The sequence below is a fragment of the Leptonotus elevatus genome, chromosome 21 (assembly GCF_054856555.1).
Source record: "Leptonotus elevatus isolate MCC_2025b chromosome 21, RoL_Lele_1.0, whole genome shotgun sequence".
Lineage (NCBI taxonomy): Eukaryota > Metazoa > Chordata > Actinopteri > Syngnathiformes > Syngnathidae > Leptonotus > Leptonotus elevatus.
This window is the reverse complement of record NC_141259.1, coordinates 6,327,305-6,354,233: the sequence shown is the minus strand read 5'-3', so window position 1 is coordinate 6,354,233 and position 26,929 is coordinate 6,327,305. Positions and strand designations below refer to the sequence as shown.

Genomic DNA, 26,929 nt, shown 5'->3' with positions numbered 1-26,929 from the left:
AAGCAGAGGTAGGCAAAATCGTTGTTACATCTGCCCGTCATTGACGGATGCCCACCTTTCGGGCGAGTGCTTCCGCATTTTCACCGAGTGCTTTATTTCGTACGGGCTGATCTGGTTCACGTCATAAAGCACACAAAAATGCAAAATCTGTCAATGACAAGCCGACGTTTTTTTAAGCACGTTCAAAGCGTATTTAAATACGTTCGAACATACTTGCAAATAAAATGTATTTGTAAATATGTTGCCAGTCAAAAATGTTTACTCCACATTGGCAGTTCCGCGCTTCTGTAATTTACAACCTCAGTCCATTTCTAGACAATTTAGTTTGTTTGAAAATGCATGAAAGTAAGGCGTAATACTTTAAATCTTACATTGTACATGATTTTGCAGCGGACTACACGGGTCTTCCTTCATTGTCAAGCCTTGTCAGGTTGTTAGTAAGTGGACAGGGAGAATTGACCTCAATACTCATCCTTAATAACCGCAATCCCTTGGACAAAAAGCCCCAATTTCGCCCTTCCCTCTCTGGGTTTTCCTTCCAAGTGGTTTCCGATTGTGAGGCTTAAGAGTTCACATCTGTCTCAACTGTGACACGTGGTGTCAGTGGTCATTCGGCCTGCCCGTCTTATTGCTATGAGCGGAGTTGAAGTGAGGCTGCAAACCTGCCCATCCTGCATCCTTCAGGGCAGGGATGATAGTAAGCATAAATGACTGCAGCATGAGGTTTCACAGTCCGAGTAGCAGCTCCATGCTTGTAATTTAAGATGACATTGCACTGCATAGAAGCCGATGAAACCTAGCAGCAAATGATCTGGCTTGCGCCAATGGCTTAAAGCTTTTAATGGCCACAGGACCTCATTTAGCAGTACGGCTGTATGTTTTTATCTTAGCAAATGTCGTTTGTGTATATTGGTAAATTATTTATTTTGTTGCAACTTTGTGCCAGCTTAACTAATAAGCATAGGTAAATGGTACCCTGTTCGCTAAAGAAGGACATATTAATTCAGGGCCAAATTGGAAGTAGGGTTATTATAGTTTTGGATTTTTCATTGTCGTTAGCTTTTATTTTGTTTTGACTTTTGTTTTAGCTTTAAAAAAATTTAGAGGGAATTTGATTTTTTAATGCTTTGAGTTGTTTTAGCATTAGCTTTAGGTTTTTTCAATGTATCGACGCCTTCTTAAAATAAAGTCAAAGTCTCTTCTTTCATCAGGAAAAAAAAAGTATATTTCTATCTGTTTCCGTTTTGCAGCAATTAGCATTAGAATATAGCTAAGTTTCATCATTATTCACAAATCTGTTTAAAACAGTGGGGGAAAGAGCTTTTTGCGACATAGCCCTGGTTGATCTTTTATACTCTGCTGCCACCTGCTGGCCGTTATTGTAATAACTACCATTGCTTCAACCTTCTCTTTAATTCACAGGCTGCATCAAAGCCTTCTGTGTGCTCTAGCATTAAAAAAAACACATTTAAAAAGTAACGTATAAATACGTCTTTGGGAGTGTGGTAATATTTAAAATAAAATGTATTTATACATTTTTAGGAGCAAATGAGTTAAGAGGGTGACGATATGTATTTGTCCAGTGCAAGGTAAAATAAAAAAAAAGTCCCTAATTATTGTTTAATAAAGTAAACTGTAATTCTCAAATAATAGTTTGATCTTCCGTATTCTATAAATACGGATATACAGTAATACCAAAATAAATACATTTGAAATGCATTAATTAATTTAAATTAAATTAAATTAAAATGTATTGACAAAGATGAAAAATTACATGTTCACTATAATTATAGTCCGTTTTATTAATGTAACATTTAATTTCAGCTAGTTTTCAGGGTGGGAGGGGTTTGTTAACGAAAATGGGTTTTCAATTTTAGTTTATTTGGTTAGTTGTCATCAACTTAGTTGGAAGTGATGCTAAATCATCTTAGCCTCGTTTCCACCAAGCAGTGCAGTTCAGTCAACCACATTATAAAGTTTAGATTAGATAACCCCTATCAAGTCTTGAATTACAAGTAAAATCAGTTTCATCTCATCCTCTTTCCTTCCACTTCAAATCAGAACAACCATGAAGCTGTATTTAGACAGGCAATGTCTAAAGTCTACGCTTCTGTTCCCTGGATTAAAGTCCCTTCATGGTTTGAGCTGTGTGCTAATCTTAATGTGAGCGTATCTCTGTGACCCGTCCCTCTCCTCGCCTCGTCCCGTCTTGTGATGTGTTGTGATTCTACTAACGCTGTGCTTTTGTAACGCCGTTTCTCAGCCGTGGCTGCGCTCATGCCAGACTAATCATGAACTCCCCCGCCTACTCTCATTAACTCACACACATCTCCTCCCATGAACTGCAGGCTCCATTGTTAACCTGTCTGGCATGCCGTGGCATCAAATTCGTGCTAACCCGACCGCCGTAGCGCTTCAAGCAACAGAGCAAATTCCAACGCCCTATACCACCTTTATGTCTCCCTTCCACATCCGCCCTCTTTGCAAGACTGCGAATGCTTCGGCCACTCCAACCGTTGCAGCTACATCGAGCTGCTAAACGCGGTCATTTGCGTGAGCTGTAAACACAACACTAGGGGGCAGCACTGCCAGCTATGCAAGCTGGGCTTCTATCGCAATGCTTCGGCAGAACTGGATGATGAAAATGTTTGCATAGGTTAGTCCCCCGCTTCCCTTCCTGCCTCTTTGTTCTCCTCCGAACTGTCCTCACTCTGACCTGTCCATCCTTAACCATCCTCGTCTCCCTCTTTTCTAATCAACCACATTCATTGACATCTTTCATTCAATTTACTTGTCGAGAATAACGTCGGATGGAGGGAAATGAGTAAGGAAAGGAAAACAATTAGACACTTTTACTAATGCAGGTCCAAATGCCCACATTTTGATTTGTTCAACATTTTGATATCACTTTATTTTCTACTAACTTGAATGGGAGCCATTCATTTAGTGACAAACTGATGTTTTTAACTCATTTACTGCCATTGACGACTATAGACGTCAAAAATTAATTTTAACTCTTTCCATTAGTTTAACATTTTTTCCCACTTTTGTCAACAAGAGTATGAAAACAGATGTAAAATGTTTGATTCATCATGAGTTAACTCACATTTTTCCCACTTTTGTCAACAAGAGTATGAAAACAGATGTAAAATGTTTGATTCATCATGAGTTAACTCGCATGACGCCCCTAATTTTTTTAACCGCGTCAGGCGATTCAAATTTTTAATTGTCATTAATCGCATGGCTTCACTAGTTAACTCACAATTAATCACACATTTTATATATGTTCTAAATGTACAATAAAAAAATTTTGTTAACAAAAGTGGCAAAACATGTCAAACTAATATAATTTTTTGTCGTCTATAGCCGTCAATGGCAGTTAATGAGTTAATAAGTCTGAACTGCACCTTAAACCTGTTAGATTGTGGAGCATCTTCTATGTAAAGCCCCCTTCAGGCAACCCCACAAACCGTATTTTTTTTCAATTGGAATCAACTCTGTACCCAGGCTAAGATATTCCGAATCTTTAATCCTCTTTTGGTGAAGCCGCAGATCTGGATGCATGCTTTATGTTGAAAAGGGCTGAAAGGGGAAAGTAAAAACCCCTCTCCACTTCAACCGCCGTCATCTCTAGAACACACCTGAAGGTTTTGAGCAAAAAACTGAAAGGGAAAAAAAAGATTTCTGAAATTGCTGATAATTCCTGTGACCTTGACAAAAGCCATACTTCCATGCAAAGAGGGAGGGGCCTATTTTCCGCTTTCTTTTGGTATTTTCATACATGGGTGCAGTCAATCTGCATTCCCGGCCAGTTGAAGTGGCTCCCGAATTCTCTTTAAATTAAGTGAGTCGTGTGAAGTCAACATGACAGAAGCATATCAAAGCTCATTTAGGAGCTTGCCGTGCGCAAATAAAAAGAACGTCAAGAATATTTCCACTTGCAGATGATGTAAAGTCAGCAGTGTGTTTGATGCACACTGTTATTGAGTATATTTATGAATGAAAGTCATCCGAATTCACCAAAATTGCTTGACATCACCTGCACCACAACTTAGACCTGCTTTTAACTGGTTGAAAGTCTAGTCTACTTTCTGTCACCAAATTGTCAAGCGCACCAGGGGGGCGTTTAATAAGTAGCAAAGACATTGTTTATTTTCTAATGGAAAACTTGAGTTATACTTTAAAAGGAGAAAGAAATGTGATTGTAGTGCAAATCTGTAATGTTTCTGCCCAAAACATATCCATGTGGTAGATTTTTTTTTTGAAAACACATGAATCCAGTAAAGATACATTAGGAGAAAAGTAACTTCCTACTCCATTTAGCTGCACGTTTCTGTTAAAACGCAATATCATATTTTGCTGACATCGTGCTGAACCTCTGATTATAGTAGCCATTGCAAATATATACCTAATAAAATTCTGGTTGAAGTCTAAATAAAGGCATGAGTAAGAAGATTCGATAATCAATTGAATATGATCCAATGATATAATTCAAACAGGTAATTAAGTTGGCTTGTATATGTGTGTGTTGTTGTTGTTTTTTGGTCTAATAAAGTTGTGGGAGCATTAATGAAGGGTGCTTTTTTTTCATTTCTGCATGTGGGCTAAATATAAAGTGCAATCTGAAAGCAATTCTTTGTTATGTAATATTACTCTTCATCTCTTTTTTGGCGGCAAGGTAAACAAGCTCAATTTGGTATTACTTTAAATAGCTCCATCATTTGGGAACAAAGTAACTGTAAATCAGAATTTTTCTGCCACACAATTAGTACCAATGTAGCTTATTTTCTTTTTCTTTTTTGGTCAGTTACAAGCCATTTTAATGTTGCCGTGACCTTTTTACAAACATTCTGACTTGCCTCAGCTGTTTTTTTCTTTGTGTAAAATGTGTGAACATATTTCGCATGGTCCCCCATGGCGAAAGTTACAATTCCCCGTCTTTCGACGTCCACGGTGCCAGGTGCATTTGTGAGTCCTAAGGGGAGGTGGAGTGTGGGGTGGGGATGGTGGTGGGGGGGGGGGGGGGGGGGCTGACAGGCTACGACAGAGGAACCAAAGAAGTCAGCGTCAGTCAGACGTGCTATATGACTTTATGTCATATATACGAAAAGGCCTGAGGAGCAGCAGCTGAAACCCATCACGAGGCATTAAGAGCCGCCGACAATTTACCTTGTGCCGAATTGGCGGCCTCCCCGGATCCGTTAATGCTGACCTCCGTGCTTTGATTTGTCACTTAAAGTCACCTCTTTTTGTTATGTTCAAGTTGATGGGCGGGGGGTCGTCTAAAATACGGCAGGTGTCACTTTGGGAGCACAGGGTTGCTGGAAGGGCAACAGGACATCAAGTACAAAGTGTTCTGAAATTCACTGTGAGCTTGTATTCTCATTACATAGGCGTGTTTTAATTCAGAATACTGGAAATACCGCCTGTAGTTTACGAAACTAAATACAGTGACTTTTTGAACACCCTGTATTACTCTGGTTTTTGTTTTTAATCGTTTATATTTGGAGGAATTGAAGGAAGATTGATTTACAATTAGTCTGGCCATTTAAGAAATAATTACAACAATGCCCATTTCAATGTGATGTCCTTCCACTCATTCCACTCTCTTGTCTTGATTTCATTCCAATGCGTCCTTATAACTGTCATTTCCACTCTCCCTTTTCCCACTTCTGCATACTTCTGCCTGTTTTGATCAATGTAATTTTACACGTGCATGTGCAGTCTAGCCCATTTGGTCCATCTGACATTGGCACTAATGATTATGCGTACAGTTGCTCACTAAATGCTGTACATTAAAAAGATGGATTAGTGTGGCAGTGAAAGGAAGAGCAGGATTTCTTATGATGCTTTAAAACGGAGAAAAAATTCTATTTGCATGCACATTTACAACTAAAATTATATGTAGAAAATTACATTCATTTAATATAAATTGTTCATCTATAATTGAATAGTATTTAATATGTATTTTTATTTGATGGGTTACATGTTACCATACTATAGTATATTTATTGGATCATATTTATCTTAAAGGGAAGTCAACCCCCCCAAAAAAATCTTTACAAATAAGTTCTATTAAGCCCCACCAGTCTAAGCATAATATTCTGATTATTTTTGTGTTTGTGGAATTTTAATTAAGCAGCGATAGCTACTCATTTGGATTAATCTCAGGGGCGGCCATTTTGCCACATGCTGTCAACTAAAAATAACATGACAGTTGCTCAGGGCTCAGGACCAATCACGGCTCAGCTTGCGAATGTCACATGACCAAAGTCAAAACAAGTGAGCCGTCAGTGGTCGACGCTGTGATGTCATTTTCAGTCGACAGCAAGTGGCAAAATGGCCGCCCCCTGTGATGGATGAAAACGGGTGGATTTTGCTGCTTAATTCATATTCCACAAGCGCAATATTAATCAGAATATTGTGCTTAGACTAGTGTGGGGCACATAGAACATATTGTAAAGAAAATATTTGAGTTGACATCATTTAGTATTTTTGGTGTTATCATATACAGTGTAATCCAACTTTATTTGAGTACCATTAATGACTGTTTATCATTATTTTAAAAAGAATCATAATTTGTTAATTATCAAAACTATTAATTAAGAAAATCCTCACACATAGAATCAACTTCACAATGTTTCCATTCCGCGTTACTGTTGAAATGGTCGCATTTATTCCAGATGACTCGCTCAGTAGCTCCAAGTTTTCATCACTTGACTGTTGTTAAACAGTAATTGAGTTGAAGGACTGTCGGGCCACGCTGTGCACATTCTCGCGGTGTGCTGGGATGTCAAAGCACGTGTCTCCAGCTTGAGTGTGTGTGTGTTGTTTTTTTTCCAGAATGTAATTGTAATCCCTTTGGCTCAGTCAGTGATCGCTGTAATGGCACAGGATATTGTATATGTAAGGAGGGCACTACAGGGCCTAAGTGTCGCGAGTGTCTGCCCGGCTATATGTGGGACGATGGCTGCAAATGTAAGTAGAACCACAACAACCACCACATAACAGGTTCACTCTCTTCCCTCATCCCTTAATCAACTCTCTCTTTTCCATCTTTTGTCTGAATCCTCGGCTTTGCTGGAAAAAAATGACGTGTATAGATCATAAAGCCAGCTGGAAGCAAACTGAACATAGAGATACACTGTATAGCTGAAATCGAGGCCTGGGGGGGAAGCAATGGCCCGCATGCTGCTCACTAACGTGGTCATTCAGCCATGCAACACAGCGGCAACATGAAAGCTGAGTCAATATTGACGGCTTGACAGGCTGCCTGCAATCTGTTTGAGTATCCGTCACCTTTTTGTCAGTCCACAACACCAGGCAATGTCATCCAAAGCTAACGATTCTAGAGGAGGAGGTTCTTTTTCCGATGATGTATAAATGTCCAATGCTAACAATTACCGTGAATTTAAAGGCTGTTTGTCTTACTCGCATGTGGTTCCGTCAGTAAGACTGAAAATTGCTTGTTACCAGAGATGCTTTGAAAAGTTTTCTGTTTTGACCTTCCATTATAGCATCAGCTTCCCAAGGTGTTGCGTGTGTGGTCAAGTCTGCCATTTGTATGCAGACTGAGGAATGCAATTAAATCTGAAATCTCTCACCAAACACATTTCACTTCCTGGCAGACACGCCTACTTCATCAGTCCCCTCTCCAAATATTTTCCCTCATCAAAAGTAAATGCGCCAGATCTTATCATTCGCTACCTGTGTACACGTAGACTTGCGCTTCATATTTGACTGAAAGGAGAGGAAGTCATAAATTGGGTCGAAAAAAACAGACTTTCAGGTAAACCCAGAAATGATTCATTTGGTTAGTCATCACTGTTGGATTACCGCGACGCTAACACATGATTAAAAACAAAAATATGTAGCTCCTGATAAACCTAATGAAATAGCTTTTTAGATACCTCAAAGGCCAATGACATCAATCAAAGAAATGAGTGCAGCCATTAATGTAATAATGCTAATTTTAGCCTACTGTACATATGCATCAGTGTATCTTCCCAATATATATTGATTTGATCCCGATTTGTCCAGTCAGATAGCATCTTATTTTCTCTCGCTCTCTTGGCCAGCTTCTAGTGTCATTTAAAAGTCTAACCAATTTGATAATAGACGGTGAGTTGCTGAGAAAAATCTCCCCTATACATTGAATTTGTTCTTGTCAGGTCAGTGTTTCTGATGTTGCACAGCAGGAATCGAAGCTGCTGCGAATATTCTCGGAAGGATGAGACTTTAGCTCGGAGCAGCAGGGACATGATAAAAGGTCACGGTCTAATTAAAGGAGCCTCCCCTGCGTCCCGATCGCATCGCTGCTATTTTCTAGGAAACGCCTTCTTTTAATGAATACACCTCAACGCCGTTTATTCTCTTCCCTGAAGTTTTTCATCCATTTTTAACATCTTAAGCAGTGTTTTTTGAATGTGGGAGACCCCACGAGGACACACGGCAAACCAGACAGTTAAGTATTGGTAAAAGAAGAAACAGAAGAAGCTAAGCTAACTGTTAGTTTATCTAGTAACTATATCGTAAAGGCCTTTTCTTCTCTTGCCCAGACCAGTAGTACTAAAGCAATATAAGATGCTAGGCTAACTGTTATCTAGTAAATCGATTATAGATGAATTAATACATGTTAGTACTTCTCTTCTCCAAAGTCAGTCATTTGTTAAAGCAGGCTGCCTATTTTTAACATCTTAAGCAGAGTTGTAGTAATAAAAGAAGAAATAGAAGAAGCTGGGCTAACTGTTAGCTTAGTAAATAGATACAGATGAATGAATACTCCTCAGAACCTTTTCTTTTCTTCTCCGACGTTATTCATTTATTAGCATATGCTACCTAACATCTTAAGTGCAGTAGTAGTAATAAAAGAAGGAATATAATTGTAATCTAACTGTTATCTTATCTCGTAGCTACATTATAGATTAATTAATACACTTCAGTGCCTTTTCTTCATTTGCCCAAAATGTTTTATTTGTTACCACAGCGAAATATTTTTTTTTTTTTTTTTTACATTTTAAGCAGAGTATTAGAAGTAAAAGAAGAAATAGAAGAAGCTAGGCTAACTGTTATCTTATGTAGTAACGACATTACATTTGCAAAACGCTTCATCGTGTCATTTTATGTTTTGATCATTGACATAGCCGACACGCTACGCAAGCACTCAACACAACCGGTTGCTCATCAAGCTTCAGGTCGCTCGTGGTGTCCATAGCTAGACGAAACTATGGTAATATTGAGCCTGTTTAACTTTTACGATTGCTTACCCTGATTGTTTTCTTAGCAGATCAGGCAAGAAAAGTCACTAATAACAATTTACATCAATCTTAAAGACATCCGAGGAGCAAATGTTTGCTGACTTTGATCGGAAGGTGGGGGTATGTTCAATTTCGGCCCTTTTTCAGTAAGTGTCTACCCCGCTTAAAATGATGAAGATAAACAAATTTAATCTGCATTTCCTATTTTGATTACTGACCTATTACTTCTGATTCAATAGAGTTGTTAACATCCTCTTGAAAGTGATATTTGAAGGTTAAAATACATTGTTTGGTTCAGAGTCTGTGGCGAGCTAAGGCTTGAAGCAAAACTCAGCAGCCACAAACCAGACGTGGCCAAATAGAAGTCAATATTTTTTTGCACGCATCCCATCAAAGCCCAATTTGACTCCTCCTGGGAGACTTCATGCATCCAGCTGAGAGCCCTGATATTTCTTGTTGTGATATTTATGTCCCCATCGGGTTCATAGATTGCTTACCATATTGTTTTCCACTCACGGAAAAAAGGAGGGAAATGGGTAGAAGTGTCTCCTGTGTTTATCATTGTTTATTTGTCTCTGTTGGTTTATTAGTTTGCGCAGCCTTGCTTTGTTTGCCTGCAGCTTGCTTGACAGCTTGCCTCCGGCGGGAATATAGTGGCCTCGGTGTCCCAGCTCTAAATATATACCAATTTTCAACCTGATGTTCACTTTGTCTAAAGTCGCTGCTGTTTGAAGGTGGGGTTGGGGAAGACTCACAAGCTTTGGAGGAAACTGTGGATTCAGCTTTGTTACACTGGAAATGATCTATGTGAAAATAGAAATTGTTGTAGAATAGCTTTAAAAAAAAAAAATGTTTTAATTAAATGCGTGATGCTGTCAATTCAAGAATACTTTTCATTCAGGGTGTAACGATGGAGTTACTTTACAATAAGGGTACCCTATTAATGATGTATCTAGTTATAAATACTTGATTACTAATGACAATATATCAAAAATAATTGGTTTTATCTTTTTAATGATCCCGCAATGATGCGCTCTTACCATTCATACAGTAAGTGGCAAAAGAGAGCTTTAACTTGAAGTACAGAAATCTCAAAGATGATTTATCGCTAACAAGACGTGAGTCCATTAGAGGTTACGCTCACTGTTCTTCTTTAATAGCTCGTATCATTTATCAAGCCCCTACCAAGTATTTAAAAACGAATTAACAGTGAGGAAAGGATTTATAAATCCTTGAGGGTACTCTTATTTTGAAGGGGCATCCAAATGACAAACAATGACATTTCAAAATGTTTTTCTTGCCATTTATGTTTTTGTTGAAATAGTCGGTCTATGGATTTTGACTAAATGAATGAATTATATGTGCCTTCTTCAACATTCAAGTTTCTCGTGGCGCTAAGTCGCGACCCGCCAGGCTTCCCGTTCTGTTCGGATGGGTTGGGACTGTGAATCCGTAAATCAGATTCTGATATTGGAAGCTGAGCAGAATGCTGGAAATAGTGGGGTTTCCGTCCACCCATTTTTATACGAATTATAAAGAAATGCAAAAATCAAACTGAATGGATACGTTAGGAATTCGAAAAAGGGCTCAAAATTCGCCCAAAATGTTTTTACGCTTGGAGGGGGTGGATTTTAAAGCGTATCAAAAAAAAGGAAAATGCTAATTTTGGCTATGGAAACAGGTTTTGCGAATAAGCACTGGCAAGACCGGATACACGTCGCATGTTTTGACAAGATATTATTTCCCAGAAGTCTTTTTGGAATTAAATAAAGAAGCGAATATTAATGCAATTTTAGATGAAAAACAACAAAGAAACGCTACGGTTTATCAAGAATTGCAAAAGCAAATTTATACGACGTCATCGCACGGCGCAGTCGCTTCCTGTTCTTCTTCTTTTAAATTACTGGTGGATCACATCTCTTTGGTGTATACCGCCACCTACAGCGGCGGAGTCCGCTCTCAATATTTGCAAAAGAAGAACAGAAGGAAACGGGCATACGTCGCATGTACGTTTTGCGCATTTTTAGTAAATTCACTTAAAAAATTCTAAGCAATTGGATGGAAACCTGACTACTTATATGAAAACAATGTATTTTGATGCAGGGGCCCTAATATAATAGTCTCTTTATTCCTCACAGTGCAGCTCAAGTAAGGTATCATAAAAAATATTCTAATGAACTCACTCTTATCTCTCTTTGACACCACAGCTCGGGTGTGCGACAACGAGCTCATGCGCTGCCAAAACGGCGGCGTGTGCGTCAGCAACGTCCGCTGCAACTGCCCCGCGGCCTACACAGGCCTGCTGTGCGAGAAGCCGCGCTGCGAGTCGGAGCTGGGGGGTTGTCGAGGCGCCGGTTCGGGCCAGCTTCCCCTGAGGTCTCCGTCCTTCTTTGGGTTGCCGCTGCTGGTTCTTCTTCTGGGCTTGGCACTTCTCTAAAGAGACCTGGTGGGAGCGATTAAAACCCCGCACACACACACAGCCTTCACCCCCCCCCCCCGACCCCCGACCCATCCCTCTTTCGGATAACCGACAAGCATTCAAGCAGAACAATCATGAGCTTTGTGGACTGTACTGTACCAGCTTCTTCTTTGAGCAGCCTCAGCGGACACTGATGTGAAAAGGAATGTGCCAGAAAAATGAGTGCAGAAACATGTTTTTTTTCATTCAATATCAAAGAATATATACAAAAAAAAAAAATGTATACTTGTAAAAATGCAAGATAATATTAAAATTTAACATAAAAGAGTGCAATGAGACCCCCACAGCCGCCCCACCCAACTGCTCCGGCTCATCCCCCTTCTAAGCCATACAGGTGCTTAAGCTCCCTCGAAGTTGGAGCGAATAACCGAAGACGACTTCCTCTGTTATTGCCACGGCAACAACGGCCGTGACCAATTGACTCACACCGCCGACCGTGGCTGGCGAGGCCCCTTTGGGACGCCCCTGTGAGCTTAATGGTGGCTGGACTGTTGAGGAAGACAAATCAAAGAAATATTTCCCTCTGCCTCTTCGATATAATGTTCATGGGGGAGCCCAAACGGAGAACAGGTTCAGAAATGTGTGCGGACTGCTACTTTGTAGCACACAAACTTTTCTTCCCATTTCTCCGCCTTCAAGCTCCTCTTCCTTCCCCTCGCCATGCTGCCACTGACCTGTGCTTTTGTGAATGTTACTCTGTAAAACCCTCGTTGGTTGAAGGATTCTTTTTTTTTTTGTCCAATGTTGGTGATGCACATGTGTAAGAATTCTCTTTCTCTCTGTCTCTCTGCTCTCTTATCATATTTCCTCCTCTAATAAGCTCCACTAAAGCTGACTGATTATTTTCTATTAGACTGTTCGCTCTCTCTCATCCCGGTCGGAGGATAGTTTTTCACACTACAAGTGGATAGAAAATCATCAGTGTATTTACAGGTTCTCTTCTAAACTGAGCAAACAATACAAGTAATGTAGTCATTTTGTATCTTTGCTGAACTGTGACAAAAGAAGGCAACTTTAATGTATCTTAACGGCACCCGAAATGCTGACTTATTTTTTTCCGTATCTACCCCGTTCATTTTTGTTTAATGCTTTTAGTTGTACGGGTCATTTTCCTTTGTGTTGGCAATGTGCTGGCATCAAAGAATATCAGTTTACATACAGTATTAATAAAGTGTATTTCAATCCCACCAAAGGACATTCTAAATGTTATGTTCTCGCGTTAACACTTGAGGATTTAAGTGAATAAAAGGTGAAAAATGAGTGCTGTTTCCGGTTTTGATGAGTCAGTCATGTTTTATGTGTTTATCATCGACCTGAAACTGTTTGCAATATTCAAGTACAGGCTGAAAGAAAACTCCTGATGAAAAGACACATTCACATTCTGCCGCCTCTCATAGCAAAGGTCACACCGGTAATACAAAATTATAAGACACATGCATAACTGTGATGTGTAATTCCTGGATTTACATTTAAGCCACAGCTACATCCATCGTCTGGTCATGGTTGAAAAAGTAAAAGAACAAAAATGAAAAATAAACTTGAATGAAGTAAAGTCATGTGATCATGACACTCATCAGGAACTTTATTCTTTCTTTATTTGCCAATTAACTTCTTCAACATTTCTTGACCCATTCAAATCATTCTAACTTCAAAATGTTCCAAAGAGTCACACTTTGTGGGATATTATTTCTCTCATTTCAAACTTTCACAGTTTCCACACAATTCAACATTTTACACCCCTTAAATTCACATTCATTTATAATGAGACATTCAACAGGTAAACTGTTCATCTCATTCAATTCACCTTAAGGTCAATTTTTAACATTCCCTCAATTCCCACTTAGTAGAAAATTACATATTTTCACTTAATATTGCACATTTTTGACCAACACAATCCTCACTCATTTTGAGGGAAGGATTTGGGTTAGGGTTTAGGTTTTGCTATTCAACTTCTAAATTTCTCAACCAATTCAAATCGTTATGACTTCAACGTGTTCCAAAAGTTCACGATTCGCAGTCTATTAGTTTTCTCATTCCAAGCAGTTTTCCCACACATTTTTCACCCAAACATTCCTCTTTCATTTCCAATGGGATGTTCAACAATTTGCTCCCATTCGAAGTTCAAAGTTCAGCTCATTCAATTCACCTTGAGATACATTTTCAACACGACCCCAATTTCCACGTAGCAAAAAAATCCATGTTTTTTCCCACTAAATATTACACATTTTGACCAACAAAATTCCTCTTATTTCGAGGGAAGGGTTCGGTTTAGGGTTAGGGCTTGTATCGTTCCTATCCAAAATTCGAAATCATTTCTATTAAAAATTCATTCAATTAAATATAATTTCACCTAATTTATGGAATTATAAATTTTTTCAAGGACAGAAGCTTATGGTTCTGTTGGCCTAAACGAATATTAAATAAGGCCTTGGGTGAGGAACATCGTCAGTCAATAAAGTTTTCCTGGTCGCATATATTTTATCATATTTTTTTTTTTACATTGTCAGCATCTTCAGAGGTTGAAAAATAATGTTGACAAAGTAAGGATTAGAAAGTACTTATCTGTTTTCTGTTGGGAATAAAAGTAAAAAGTGTCAGAAAAAATCTAATCAAATAGATGATGATGATTTGATGATGATGATGATGATGATCATTTCAAATGATTTGTATTTGTAAATCCCACCACTGCTGCTGCCTAGGATGTGCTGTCAAAACATATTAAATCTGAGCGACAATCTGGCTAGCCCAATCTAATTGTGACATGAAAAAAAAGAGTGCATCAGCTTTGGCGATATTTCTGTGCCATTTAGCTTGAATTCTATCTGGTAACGATTTGTTTCAGTGGTGTGCGTTGTCAGAGGCACATAATTAAATATTTACAAGCATTGATGTGTCCCTGAGAGCCTGTGCTCAAAGTTTATATAGTGGCTCTTGTCATACGCTTGACAGTTCATCTATAACCTGAAATACTGAAGTCTCACTCACACGTTCTCATTTTGTGCACTCAAAAGTTCGACACAAAGGCTGATCAATACATTCGGATTGCAAATTGTTAGGGCCCTTTCTCGCTGCAAACCGTGCCCCGTCGACCAACCCTTTCAATGCAAATGTACGGCACGAGCTCGCAGAAACGCTTGAAATGAAAAGATGTTCAAATTGGGGGCCAGTATGCTGTGACGACATCGCAGAACATCCAATGGGAAAAGATGGTGGTGGAGTGATTCCATTGCCCTGAGCTTTGGGACACAGGACAAATGTCGACAAAAAAATGAAGCTGCCTGGGATTTGGATTTGTCAGGTTGGTTGAAAGTGGTACAAGTGTATGATTTTAAAACAGCATAGCCAAATATGTATCACATCTCCTCCTCCAACTTATATGACGCAAAACAGGGCTGACAAATAGGCTAAATATTGCCGAGCTGTAGCTGACTTAATGCCCAAACAAGCGGTAAAAGGCACCAGGCTACTTCCTATTTGGTTGCTTAGCAACCAGCACCAAATATGAGCAAGCTCGCACAAAATCCAAGAGCAGTGTGCGAGCACCTTTACACTGAAAACTGAATAAATTATAGTTTGAAAATATTATTTATTAATAAATTATTGATTTTACCTTGATATCTGCGGTAAAATACTTTAGTTACTTAGTGGAAGACAAATACAAAATTTCAAATAGAGACAAATAATTAAGTGAAATGATGTATGAGAGTTATTTCAATAAAAAGAGGAATGTTTTTTTTCTCCAGTGCTTTTCATTTTTCATTGTTTATGTTTGTTTTTAGGTGAAGCTGTGTTGCTAATTCAAAACTATCTACAACTTGCTACGTACAGGTACAGACAATAACTTTAGCGTCTGGTAGGCACAAATATATATTAAAGATTTTAACCGATTTTGTGTGTTCTTACTACTCGTATAGTATTTGTTGTACTCAAGATGACCAACACAGCACACCGCACACATATCTCCATTTTCAAGCATGAGCCTCCTTCAAATCAGAAGTTAACGCAAGAAGCTTAGCTAGCTAGCTCTTAGCTTATCTGTTAATTACGTTACGGGTATGTTGTTGTGGATGACTTGGTGGACGCATGAAATACGCAACACAATATTCTCTTTTGTGAGAGGGAAATGTATATATTTGTTTGTACATTTCACGATGAAAATAACTGATAGCAACAATGTCAACATGCTAATTTAAAATGTTAATTCTGGAAATTCTGAAAAATAATCCTCTACAATCCCTAAACTTCTGTTAGCTGGAACATCTCAAATTTAATTGGAAAACAGTCCTGATCATTATTTCAGGTATCTGTGGAACTCTTGATATGTTTTTATTCAGTGAGTAAAGTTGAATGTATTTACTATCTGAGGAATTTCACCAAAGTCACCTGTTTGTGAAGGTCCCCTCCAAAAGCCCTAATTTTAGCCATGTGTTGAGTGCAGGTGTCAATGCGTCATGCTGTGTGGAGAATTTAAAAAAGGCTTGACATCGTTTGGGGAGAAGACTCATCCCAAAAATCTCTCCTCCAGCAGCTGTTGGCCAACCTGACCATGAAGCGTCACCAGAATACCACGCGGCAAATCGTCCCCAGACGTCCGGCTCTCGAAAAGTGTTTACAAGTCGCGGTGGGTGTTTATTTAGTCACCAGTGCAGCAGGCCTATGTGTGGTTGAACTAAATGCAAGAGTGTAACAATATAGAGATTTAAGCGTCTGAATACCATTTTTTTTGGGTGGAAAATGGAACAAAAAGATGATAAATTATTTTCATAAATAGAGCCTCTGCGGTTCGATGTCTTTGTCCTTGGAACTATGTCTCAAAGTCTCAGACAGGCTGGATCGTTGTCTTCTTTTAAATCCCTGGGAAAAGCTTACTTTACCGCCTGGCTTTTGTTTTATTGTTGATTCTACGCCTCCGCTGATATATGCATGGGGTTGCAATTGGCCAAGAAAGAAATTGTAATATTGCAGCTGTGGCTAAATGGGATCTTGTGGTGCTCTTAAGCAAGGCACCCATATCACTCCCTGCTCCAGAGTGTACCGTGAGAAATAAGAAAGAAAGAAGATGCGACTTGAGGTAAACTTGGAAGGGAGACCAATGTCGGCCATTTTTTACATGTCAAACGCTAAATTGATTCCAAAATAGACACGGTGGTGGAAATTTAGACATAGTTAACATAATCATTTAGGGACCGGCTAATTAAATCAGGAGGTATAAATAAATGCCTTAACCTTAGTCAAGGTCATTTGTAAATGAGTCTGGTCTTCCAATAAGAGTCTCTTTTGGTGACTGATGCTGTTGGACTTACAAACTGTTAGACTCTGGTAGTCTATTCCCTGTTATCTAACGTGCGTCGCCACAGCAACAGCATACGCCGAAATTTATACGAGTTTAGCTTTTCCTATTCATCTAGAACAGGGCTCAGCAACCTTTACTGTCAAAGGAGCCATTTTAGGGCAAACAATCTGTCTGGAACCACAAAACATTTGAAGATTGTGATGAAGGTAACATTGGTTTAAGTGTTAGTCTAATGTACTGAGGAGCCAAGACGAATTAGAGCTGCACCACAACACCAAAATATGACAGCAGCAATCAATACTTAGTACATTCATTTTATTTAACCTTTCCTCTTCTCTTTTTGGATTTTTTTCTTTTTTTTCATTTTTTAAGTGTAATTTTTAAAACTTAGTTTTTCATAAATTTTTACACTTTTATATCTTTCCGTCAAATTTCTGACATTTTTCGGCAATTTTATTGTTTATTATGGTAATTTTCTGCCTCTCCCTTTTTTGACATTTTATGGCTATTTTTTGTCCTTTTTTTCTGCCATTTTTACAATCAATTTTGGACAATTTTGTGGACATTTTCAGGATTTCTTCTTTTGTTTTGGGACATTTTATGATTATTTATTAACCGTTTTTTTTTTCTGCCTTTTATTAAGTAAATTTTCTGACATTTTTGGCAAATCCAGAGACATTTTAAGGTCAATTTTCTGCTTTCCCTCTTCCTTTTAATGTTTTCTTTTCTGCCTTTTTTTTATTATTATAAATTTATTTGACATTTTTGGCAATTTCATTGACATTTAATGTCAATTTTCTGCTTTCCCTCTTCCTTTTTGGACATTTTTAGGTCATTTAAAAAAAAAAATCATAAAATTTTTGTCACTTTTTCTGACAACTCGAAAATTTGGATGACATTTTTTTTAAACATTTAATTATTCTTTTTTTATTATTTAAATCATTAATTCATTTAAAGAATATTTTTATTTAAAAAATAAACAAAATACGCAAAAAAAAGAAAAAGAAAAGTTAAATCCTACTAATTTATTTTTATGTATTTTTTGCCATCCACAGGGAGCCACAAAAGATGGACTAACGAGTCACATATCTTAGGATCTCTTGAGCTTGACTTTTCTGTTCTGATTTATTGGCACAAACCTTCTATTTTGATGGTGACTTATAGGCATGTACTCAAACTAAACTCGCAAACTCCCAGCTCAAATTTCTGACTGACAAAAGGGTCTTGGCAATGTCAAAACGTTCTGGCTGTAGAAGCAACAATGTGCTATCACTACTCCGTCGTTCCTCGCGGAATTGTGACACATTCGCTCATGTCAAAGTCAAAAAGTTAAATAATAGAATATAAAAACATTGAAAGTGACAGACTGTGTTTGGTTCCTGTGTGTGCAACACCAAGCTGAGTCCACACTGGCTGATTTCCACAAATGTTGTGTGTGCAGTGCACAAACATTGTATGCTAGCGCAGCATCAACAGAACACAGCACAACTAATAGACTGAACAAATGTTTGGGTTGTAGAAAGTCGCAAGGCTCAAATACCAAAAGAAGAAGATATAACTGTAGAGTTAGGTTGAAGTATTTGAACAATGAAAATGATTTTCTCTTATCATCATTCTGACACATGTTGACCTTGGTAGGACAAAGGTACAAACATGACCTTGCACGTCTGTTCACTGTCGTTTGGAGATGATGGACTTGTCATGTTCAGTCAGCTGCTGGATCTAAAGGTGTTAAGTCAAAAAGCTATCTCTCTTAGTGTCACTCCAGGTAGACTGTTTTGACGTTAATCGTATATTAGCATAACAGGTCCTCATTCACGTATCATGTTCTAAAGCCAGTCACACGACGGCTTACTCTAGACTACTAGACTAGTGATTCACTAATAAGACCTGTGGCAGCTGCCTTGCTAGATATAGAACTGATGTGCTATGCCCGCAGGGAAACGCCTGATGTGTAAAAATCTTTTCAGACATGTGAGATAGACACTGACTTCTTGTGACTGCAGGAGAGACAGCAAGGTATAAAGGCCAAAGCAGCTTTTTTTTCTCCTTTTTTTTTTTTTTTTAAGGGTATACCCTGTGGTGCCACTTGCTGGAAGGATGAAATGAATTGCAAACATTAGTTTGGTGCTCAGTTCATTTATTTTTACATCAGTCACATTTTATGTCAGGCAGGTTATTGAACAGCTAATGTGTCGATATCAGTAACATAAACAGTCTCAACCGGAAAATAATGGTGACAAAATGTAATTGACAAAATGTAATTTAGCATAACAGAATATTAAAATAATGTATTTTAACATCCACGTCAAAGTTTTAAATCTATCTGTGTCGTGTCTGTCATAGAAGCTAGGTAGCGCTAAGTTAACTGTCTACGCAAACACTTCTGGATCTGGAAAAAACGCTATTCACACGATGCTATGTAGTGGTGGAAGGATCGATCAAAATATCGATACAAAGTCAGTATTGATATCGGATCGATACTGGCACTATAATATTGATCTAGTAGTTTAGTTTCAGTTTGGCTCTTTTTGTTGTTGCATGTTCATCTCTATTATCTTGTTTATTTAGGTTGAAAAAGAAGTGATGAAAGCAGAATTTTAGTTTTGTATCTGTACTTTCTGAACAGTATATGATAAAGTATTTGTTTAAATGTGTTTTTCCTATGATCACTTGTCCTTTGTTTAGAAAGGAAACAACACAAAAACACTTAAAGGTTGAAAAATTATTGTGAATAAGCAATTCCATGACACAGCTAACTTAATTTAAAAAATAATAATTATATACCATAATTTTCAAAAAGTATCAATGTTAGTATTGGTGATACTGGCCCTGTATTTACTTGGTATCTGATCGAAACCAAAATTTGCAGTATCGCACACCGCTAATGCTACGTACTCCTCACATATTAAATGTCGCATTAAACAAGCCTTACCACTTTTTTCATGTGTTAGGATTTGTTTACATAAGCAGAATACAGTTGAGAACGGTGATCTGTGACGGCTCCACATTGTGACCACTCCAAGCAAAACAACAGGAATCAAGACTCCCACCAAAAGTCCTACAAAATTGCATCTTTGTTGCTGTAAATAAAGTTTGTTCCACCGCTGGCATACGCAGCATAAATACAGATTGGATAATCATCAGCCTAATGGGAATATCTCAGCAGGCGCTTTGGCAACGAATCAAACATAATCATTTATAATAGATGGTGAGGAGGTAAACATCAACTAAACTGGATGTGGTAGCTAGATTTATTGGGTAACCGTCATGCTTTGGGTTTGACGCGTTGATTGGCGCCTGATTCAATACAACTTGTAACTTTGAGGCTTTTGCAATTAGTCGTGCCATTTGAAAGTGCAGATGTTTGACACAGTGGCGATGTCAGGGTCAACTTCTAAGTGGTTTAAAGAAAATATTTCTTCTCTTTATGTGTTCTCCTTCGGGCATAGCGGCCTGCAGACTGTTGCCAAGGAAAAGCTTCATTAAGTGGTCGGTCTCACAGGAGGAGGACATACCTGTTTAGCTTTGGCTTCTCCCCCGGGGGATCGACGGCTGTGTGCGATACTGGACGAAGGTCCTCTGCACTTCTGCAAGAAACGTTTTTACAATTTAACCACCGCGTTGTTGTATACTGCACAAAAGTACTCAGTATGATTAGTACTCATTCTTCAACCACAATACTACTATACACATATGGAAATGAATACTTCTCGGACTGAGTACTTTAAGTAGTAGAAAAATCTTCTGCCTCACGCGCCCTTTCAATAGTAACGTTTTGATAAGATATTCATAGGAGAAGTTCACATTTTGATATGTTGACAGGATTTGATATCAGGGAAGATGATGGCTGGAAAATATATTAAAACTCTTCAGATGTGCAACGTTTTTATTGATATGGAGCATTTATATTGTAAAAAAAAAAAAATCACATCACCTGCTGTAACTATGGTTCCATAAATCCAACAACAACCTTGAACATAACATGAAGCAATCTTTTTATTTTATGCTTCTTTTTTTTCTTCTTTTTTTTTTTATAATCCTGCTGATCCATGTGACCTGTGCAGCAGAAGTGAAACATCCCAGGCCAATCACTCACAGCGCCGCTTGGAAGAATGTAAAAGCACAAGAAATCATCTGAGCAGCCGCACACGACCTTGTCTGGCTGTTTTGGTACGATGGACTCGTCAGAAAATGTGAAAATCCAGGTGGGTTAATGCGTCTTTTGGCGCAGTAAATCCTTGTTGTGGAAATCGAAAGTGAGTTGCCGTAACTAGTCTTCATCTGCTTCATTTTATTTTGTCATCCTCTTCTTCATTGTCTTCATCTTCGTATTCTTCTTTTTCTGCATCTTCTTCATCACCTTTGTCATATTCCTTTTTTGTGTTCTTTGTCTGTCTATCTTGTCTTCTTCTTCTTCGCTGTCTTCTAAATGGAAAACTAACTAAACCAAACAAAACTTTTTCGGTGGAGATGGCAAAGTAAAAATAAATAGGTTCCTCCATTTTATTTAACCGTATAAAGGTTGAACCATGAAATATATGAGAGGAAATTATGATTCTTTGTAAATAGAGTATTTATTGGTCTTCTTGAACAAACCAAAATAGTTTTTTGAAAATCAACTTGATTTGTGTCATATTTGATACATCCGATCACAATGCTTTAAAATCGTTCATTTATAGCTGTCATAAATATAACAATAAACAGACATATCAAACGTATTAATATTTTAAAAAAAATCAGAAAGAACATTTCCTACTATTTAATAAGTATAGGTGTCTCTCCTTTCTCAATTGGGGCGATCTTGCAAGGTCGCTGGAACACTGCCCTCTAATGGATTATCTGTGCAATGCATGGCATGTGTCAGATCATATACGTCAGGGTTTTAATGGGAAAAAAATATTATACTCATGAAATAGAGGTCTCAAAATGTCTTGTATTGAACCCTTTCACTGCTATTAACGGCTATAATAATCTTAATAATCTTTTCTTCTTTTTTTAATTTATTCACTACCATTGACTGCTATAAACGTAAAAAATATAATTGTAACTATTACTATTAGTTAATTTTTTTTCCCACTTTTGTTAACAAGACTGTACATTTAGAACGATTTAAAATGTGTGATTAATCGTGAGTTAACTAGTCAAGTCATGCAATTAATTACGGTAAAAAAACAATTATTGGCTGACGCCCCAAATTTTTTATAATCTTTTTTTTTTTATTCATTCACTGCCATTGACGGTAATAAACATCAAACATTCATTTGAACTATTTCTATTAGTTTTACATTTGTTTCCACTTTTGTTTAACAAAAGTATGAAAACCTATAATTTTTTATTGTACATTTAGAACACATGTACAATTTGTGATTAATTGTGAGTTAACTAGTGAAGTCATGCGATTAATTAGGATTCAAAATTGTAATTGCCTGACGCCGCAAATTTTTAACAATCTTTTTTAAGTTATAGTTAATATGATACATTTGGCTTTATATGGATAACCAACGCTCTTGCCTTTTTGGCCTCGCTGCCCATCCCACTTCCTGTCAGTCATCCTCATGCTCGCATGCATGTTTCCTCCCACTCCACCTCTTTTTCAACTCTCCCCTTCATTTATATTTCACTCCCTTCTTTCATAGCGTGACTCAAGTTCATGCGGCCACCTAATGGATTCCTCCACAAAGTGAAAAATGACATTTTGGGTCGGGGACTTCAAGGATGGTCAAGTTAATGAATGGCCACCAGATGGCCCTTATTAGGCTAATGTGTTCCCCCTCTCTACAGCCCCGAGCTCTCGCCTGGGGATTTGGCTCACTGGCAGCAAATGTGTGTGAGCGTGTGTATGTGTGTTTAAAACAGGTGATCCTGATAGAAGAGAAGGATGCGGCAACCCAACTCAAAGTGCTCACTGTGTTTTGATGGGGTCAAATGGCCATAGTGGACCCACTGCTGTCCCGGTCACTTTAGCACCCCAGTTGACCCTTCGCTCACCAGCCCCGCCCACTTCTGACAGTCTGACAGCGGGTGTCACGTTTACGTTCAAGGCTGAAGTTTGTTAGGTGAAAAAAAAAAAGAAGGAATTAGAGAGGGACAAAGCGGCAAGACTCTTTCCCCTCCTATGTGACAGCGTGTTAATTGCCTCATTTATAATCGCCTGCTCATCAAGATGAGTAATTGTTGTAGAGCACAAATCAACCACAAAGGCCTGTTTTTTTTTTTTCCGCTCCAGAATTATGAATTCAAGCCAATTAATTAGAATGTTTAGCATAAGTGCTGTCAGTGAGCCATGCCACCGGGCTTTTGTGTTTGTGATGTGAACGTTGAACCCAGAGGGAAGCGAGCGGCGCCGTCAGCTCGGTTTCAAATGAGGACCGCTTGCTGTTCAACAAGTGACTTGGAAGATTCCAAATTTCCTCTCTCCTGCAGTGTCTTTGTTGTTTAGAAACCCAGCTAATGCTTATTTTCAGAGCAGCGTCTAGCATTATTTTAATAAAGAAAAATGTCTGGTTAAATTGTGTTCACATTGTAAGAATGCTGTCGAGTATCCTAAAAGGAATGAATGCTACAATATGCATGAATTTACTGTAGGCTTTTCACAACATGGAAGCCATTTCATGAGATGTTGTTGTTTTTGTTGCTCAAAATAGCTACTCTCAATTTGAAAACTATTTTTTAGAACATATTCCTTTTTGAGCAGTGCTTTCCCACTTTCCCTGCGCATCTATCTGTTGCCTTGACTCTTACTGAGTCGAGGATATGCAGGTTTATTGTACCTTCTGCCATCCTATTAGGCAAATAGTAATTTCGGGACAAATTAAGTGAAATGGGTTACCGCGTGAATGCTATTTTTAGACGGCATGGTCACGTGACTTCAGCAGCTTGAACCGGAAGGAGGTCAAAAATGAAGCCGGCTCGTTGACGACCTACGCTAGTAGTGCTAGTTTTGTTCTCGTCTATCTCCGGGGGAAAAAACATGCCGAGGAAACACAGCTGTTATGGAACTTGCAGAAACGACTCCGGACACTACGACTGTCCACATATGAAGGATGTATTCTTTATTTGTTTCCTCAAGCCAAAACTCATGCTGAGATAAGCGATTGTCTTTATATTATTTGTATTTTTGGACGTTTGGCACTGCCGGACAACAATAATGAATGCCGAGGAAAAATGCAAAAATGGCGTTGCCACTGTTGTTCGTACCCGTCTTGCTTACCACCTGATTATTTTAATCATTTTTTTGCTTTTTGTGCAGCTGTGACATGTATGATTATTCATCTGTAGGGCCTTTTCAGAATTAAGGAAACAGGTTTATAAGCGGGAAGGATGTAATAATAGAAAGAATTGAGGTATAGCGAGTTTTGTTGGTTGTGCCCAAGAATTTGCGAGTAGAATTGCGTTCGCTGCAATAAAAATTGACCCCCAACAACTATCAAAGATGTAAGACAACCAGATATGACAGGTAGGGCATATGGTGCCAAAGGAAGAATAGCTTGTTGAAACCTTGAGAATGTCAATGTCAGTTGCCTACAACGATATTTTGAGGGGGAGAAAAGAAACGTTACCTCTGGATCAGGCCGGCTCTTTTCCTCGTCTTTTTCAGCCATCGAACACTCAAGCCATCTCTTTAATTAAACATTTGTATGTATGTTTATCAGTGAATTTGACAGAATTAGTAGATTTAGCGTAGTAGACATCTTGCTTGTAGACTGTTTACATGCGTCTAGCATAACTGGCCGGCCGAGTTTGACCCCCTCGCCAGACTCATGAATATTAAGTGTGGTGACGTATATCTTGCGGTACCCCAATGGATAATTTCCGGTAGCATCCATGATGATGTCACACGGCACACTACACTGTCACTCACACACACACACACACACACACACACACACACACACACACACCCCCACACCCCCACACCCCCACACACACACACACACACCCCCACACACACCCCCACACACACACACACACACACACACACACACACACACACACACACACACACACACACACACACACACACACACACACACACACACTGTTGGGGTCCATTTATGTGCTCCTATAAATTATATATGTCTCCCTATTGGTTGGCAATCACTGTTTTCAAAAGTGGGCAAAAGTAAATGCCGAAAGCATTCACACATATGATTAAATTCTGTATTTCTATTATTCCACCCACTTTTTTGTCGTGCATATACTCCCACATAGTACATCCGATTTACACTGTTCCACTTTTAACATGCTCCGAATATTCACGTCAACCAGGCTATTATTTTTCTGAATCCCCATACTTGCAGTTTTCCCACAATTTAATATTTTGCAATTAAAAAAATTCCCATTCATTTTCAATGGGACAGACTTTCAACATTCTATCTCAGCATTCCACATAACTTCAATACGTGCTTTTGATGGTGATGCAGGTGGTAGTGTGTTTTGTCCTTGTAATCAAGTGGTACAGATTTCACATTATGTAATACCTTTCAATGTTGTTCCATTCCATTCAGACATCTTTCAATCCCATTAGACATTTTAAGTCAGCTGTAGCTGGTCATCGCTATCAAAGAGCCGGTGACCAGCCAGGGTTCTTATCCCGCCGCAGGTTCCGTTTAATTTAATATCATTCATAATATTCACATCATTTATCTTTTAATATCCTTCATAAGCATTCTGGATAAATCTATATAGATATATCACAAATATCAGATCTTTTTTATTTTATTTTATTGAGGTGCTTTGTGGTTTTTTTTTTCAATTATTAGGGTCTCCTTGCATTGTAGTATAGGGCATTATAAAATTCAGTGTAAGTGCACTTAATGTTGTCTGCCATTGTGATATTACATTGCAAAACTTTAGTCATCTGCATATTTGCAGATTTCAAATGTTTTCATAATTGGGATTTTTCCCAGTTTTTCCGGGAATTTTCTTGAATATTTCCCCCGTTTTGTTTTGTTTTAGCAAAAGTATATTTAATATTTATCAGCATTTTTTAAAGATTATTATTGTTGGTGTTATTATTATTATTATTAATAATAATAATAATAATAATAATAAATTGTTATTTTAATTTTTTATTTTTTTTGGGGGGGGGGGTTGAAAATTAACCGAGGGACCTTGCTACAGGCTGAAATATATCACATAAACTATTGTGTGTACAGTAAATGACTTTGGATTCGAAATGAAGATAGGTATTTGAGTCATCATCAATGATAATAATAATAATCATAATAATTATTATTATTATTAGTAGTAGTAGTAGTAGTAGTTTGGGGGGTTTGAAAATTAATCAAGGGACCTTGCTGCAGTATGAAATATCACAAACTTTTGTGTGTACAGTACATGGCTTTGGATTTGAAATTAAAAGATAGGTCTTAACTTAGTTGAGCTACAAACTCAGTTATGGGAAATTATTTAACATGCTTAGAAAACAATAAAAGACTATCGACTGTGTTCTCAGCTCAGTAAGTCTGAGTGTGCAGGTGTACCTAATGAAGTGGCGGCTGAGTGTATATTACCTATGGAAAGCAAATGAGGAAATAGGCCAGCATCGCCATCATTATCCATCATGTTGAGGATGAAATGCCGTGAGAAGGTGGCGGCAAGGACCTCAGGTGCCGGCTGAAGCTTCTCGCTCCTTCTGTGGTGCGGCGCCATCAGTAGGGCTGCCACATAACTGCTGACGCCACCGCAATCCAGGAGTAACGAATGAGAGTTGAATACGGTACACGTGGAGGTGCTCTAGGGGACACTGGGGAGCGGGCACATTGTTATAGTTGAGCTTAGGCAGGGAGCGCGGGAGAGAAAAGCAAAATAGAAGTGTTGCAGCTCTTTACCACACAGAGGGAAATGTGTTTTTTTTCACCTTGAGATAATGCTAATATATTTTCTGTTTGATCC

General features: G+C 38.3%; 1 protein-coding gene across 5 annotated transcripts in view; it reads left to right on the top strand.

Annotated features, from left to right (window-relative positions):
* The window catches only part of ntng1a (netrin g1a), a 95,963-nt gene extending 82,967 nt beyond the window's left edge, over positions 1-12,996 (top strand). For 3 of the 5 annotated variants that reach the window (XM_086066036.1, XM_086066035.1, XM_086066039.1), the window contains 3 exons: positions 2,489-2,656; positions 6,844-6,978; positions 11,465-12,996. In XM_086066036.1, the coding sequence (XP_085922162.1) occupies positions 2,489-2,656; positions 6,844-6,978; positions 11,465-11,694 (533 nt within the window). In that variant the 3' untranslated portion in view covers positions 11,695-12,996. The remainder of the gene's footprint in view (positions 1-2,488; positions 2,657-6,843; positions 6,979-11,464) is intronic. The other 2 variants (XM_086066037.1, XM_086066038.1) reach the window with 2 other exon arrangements.
* Positions 12,997-26,929: the final 13,933 nt, after the last annotated feature.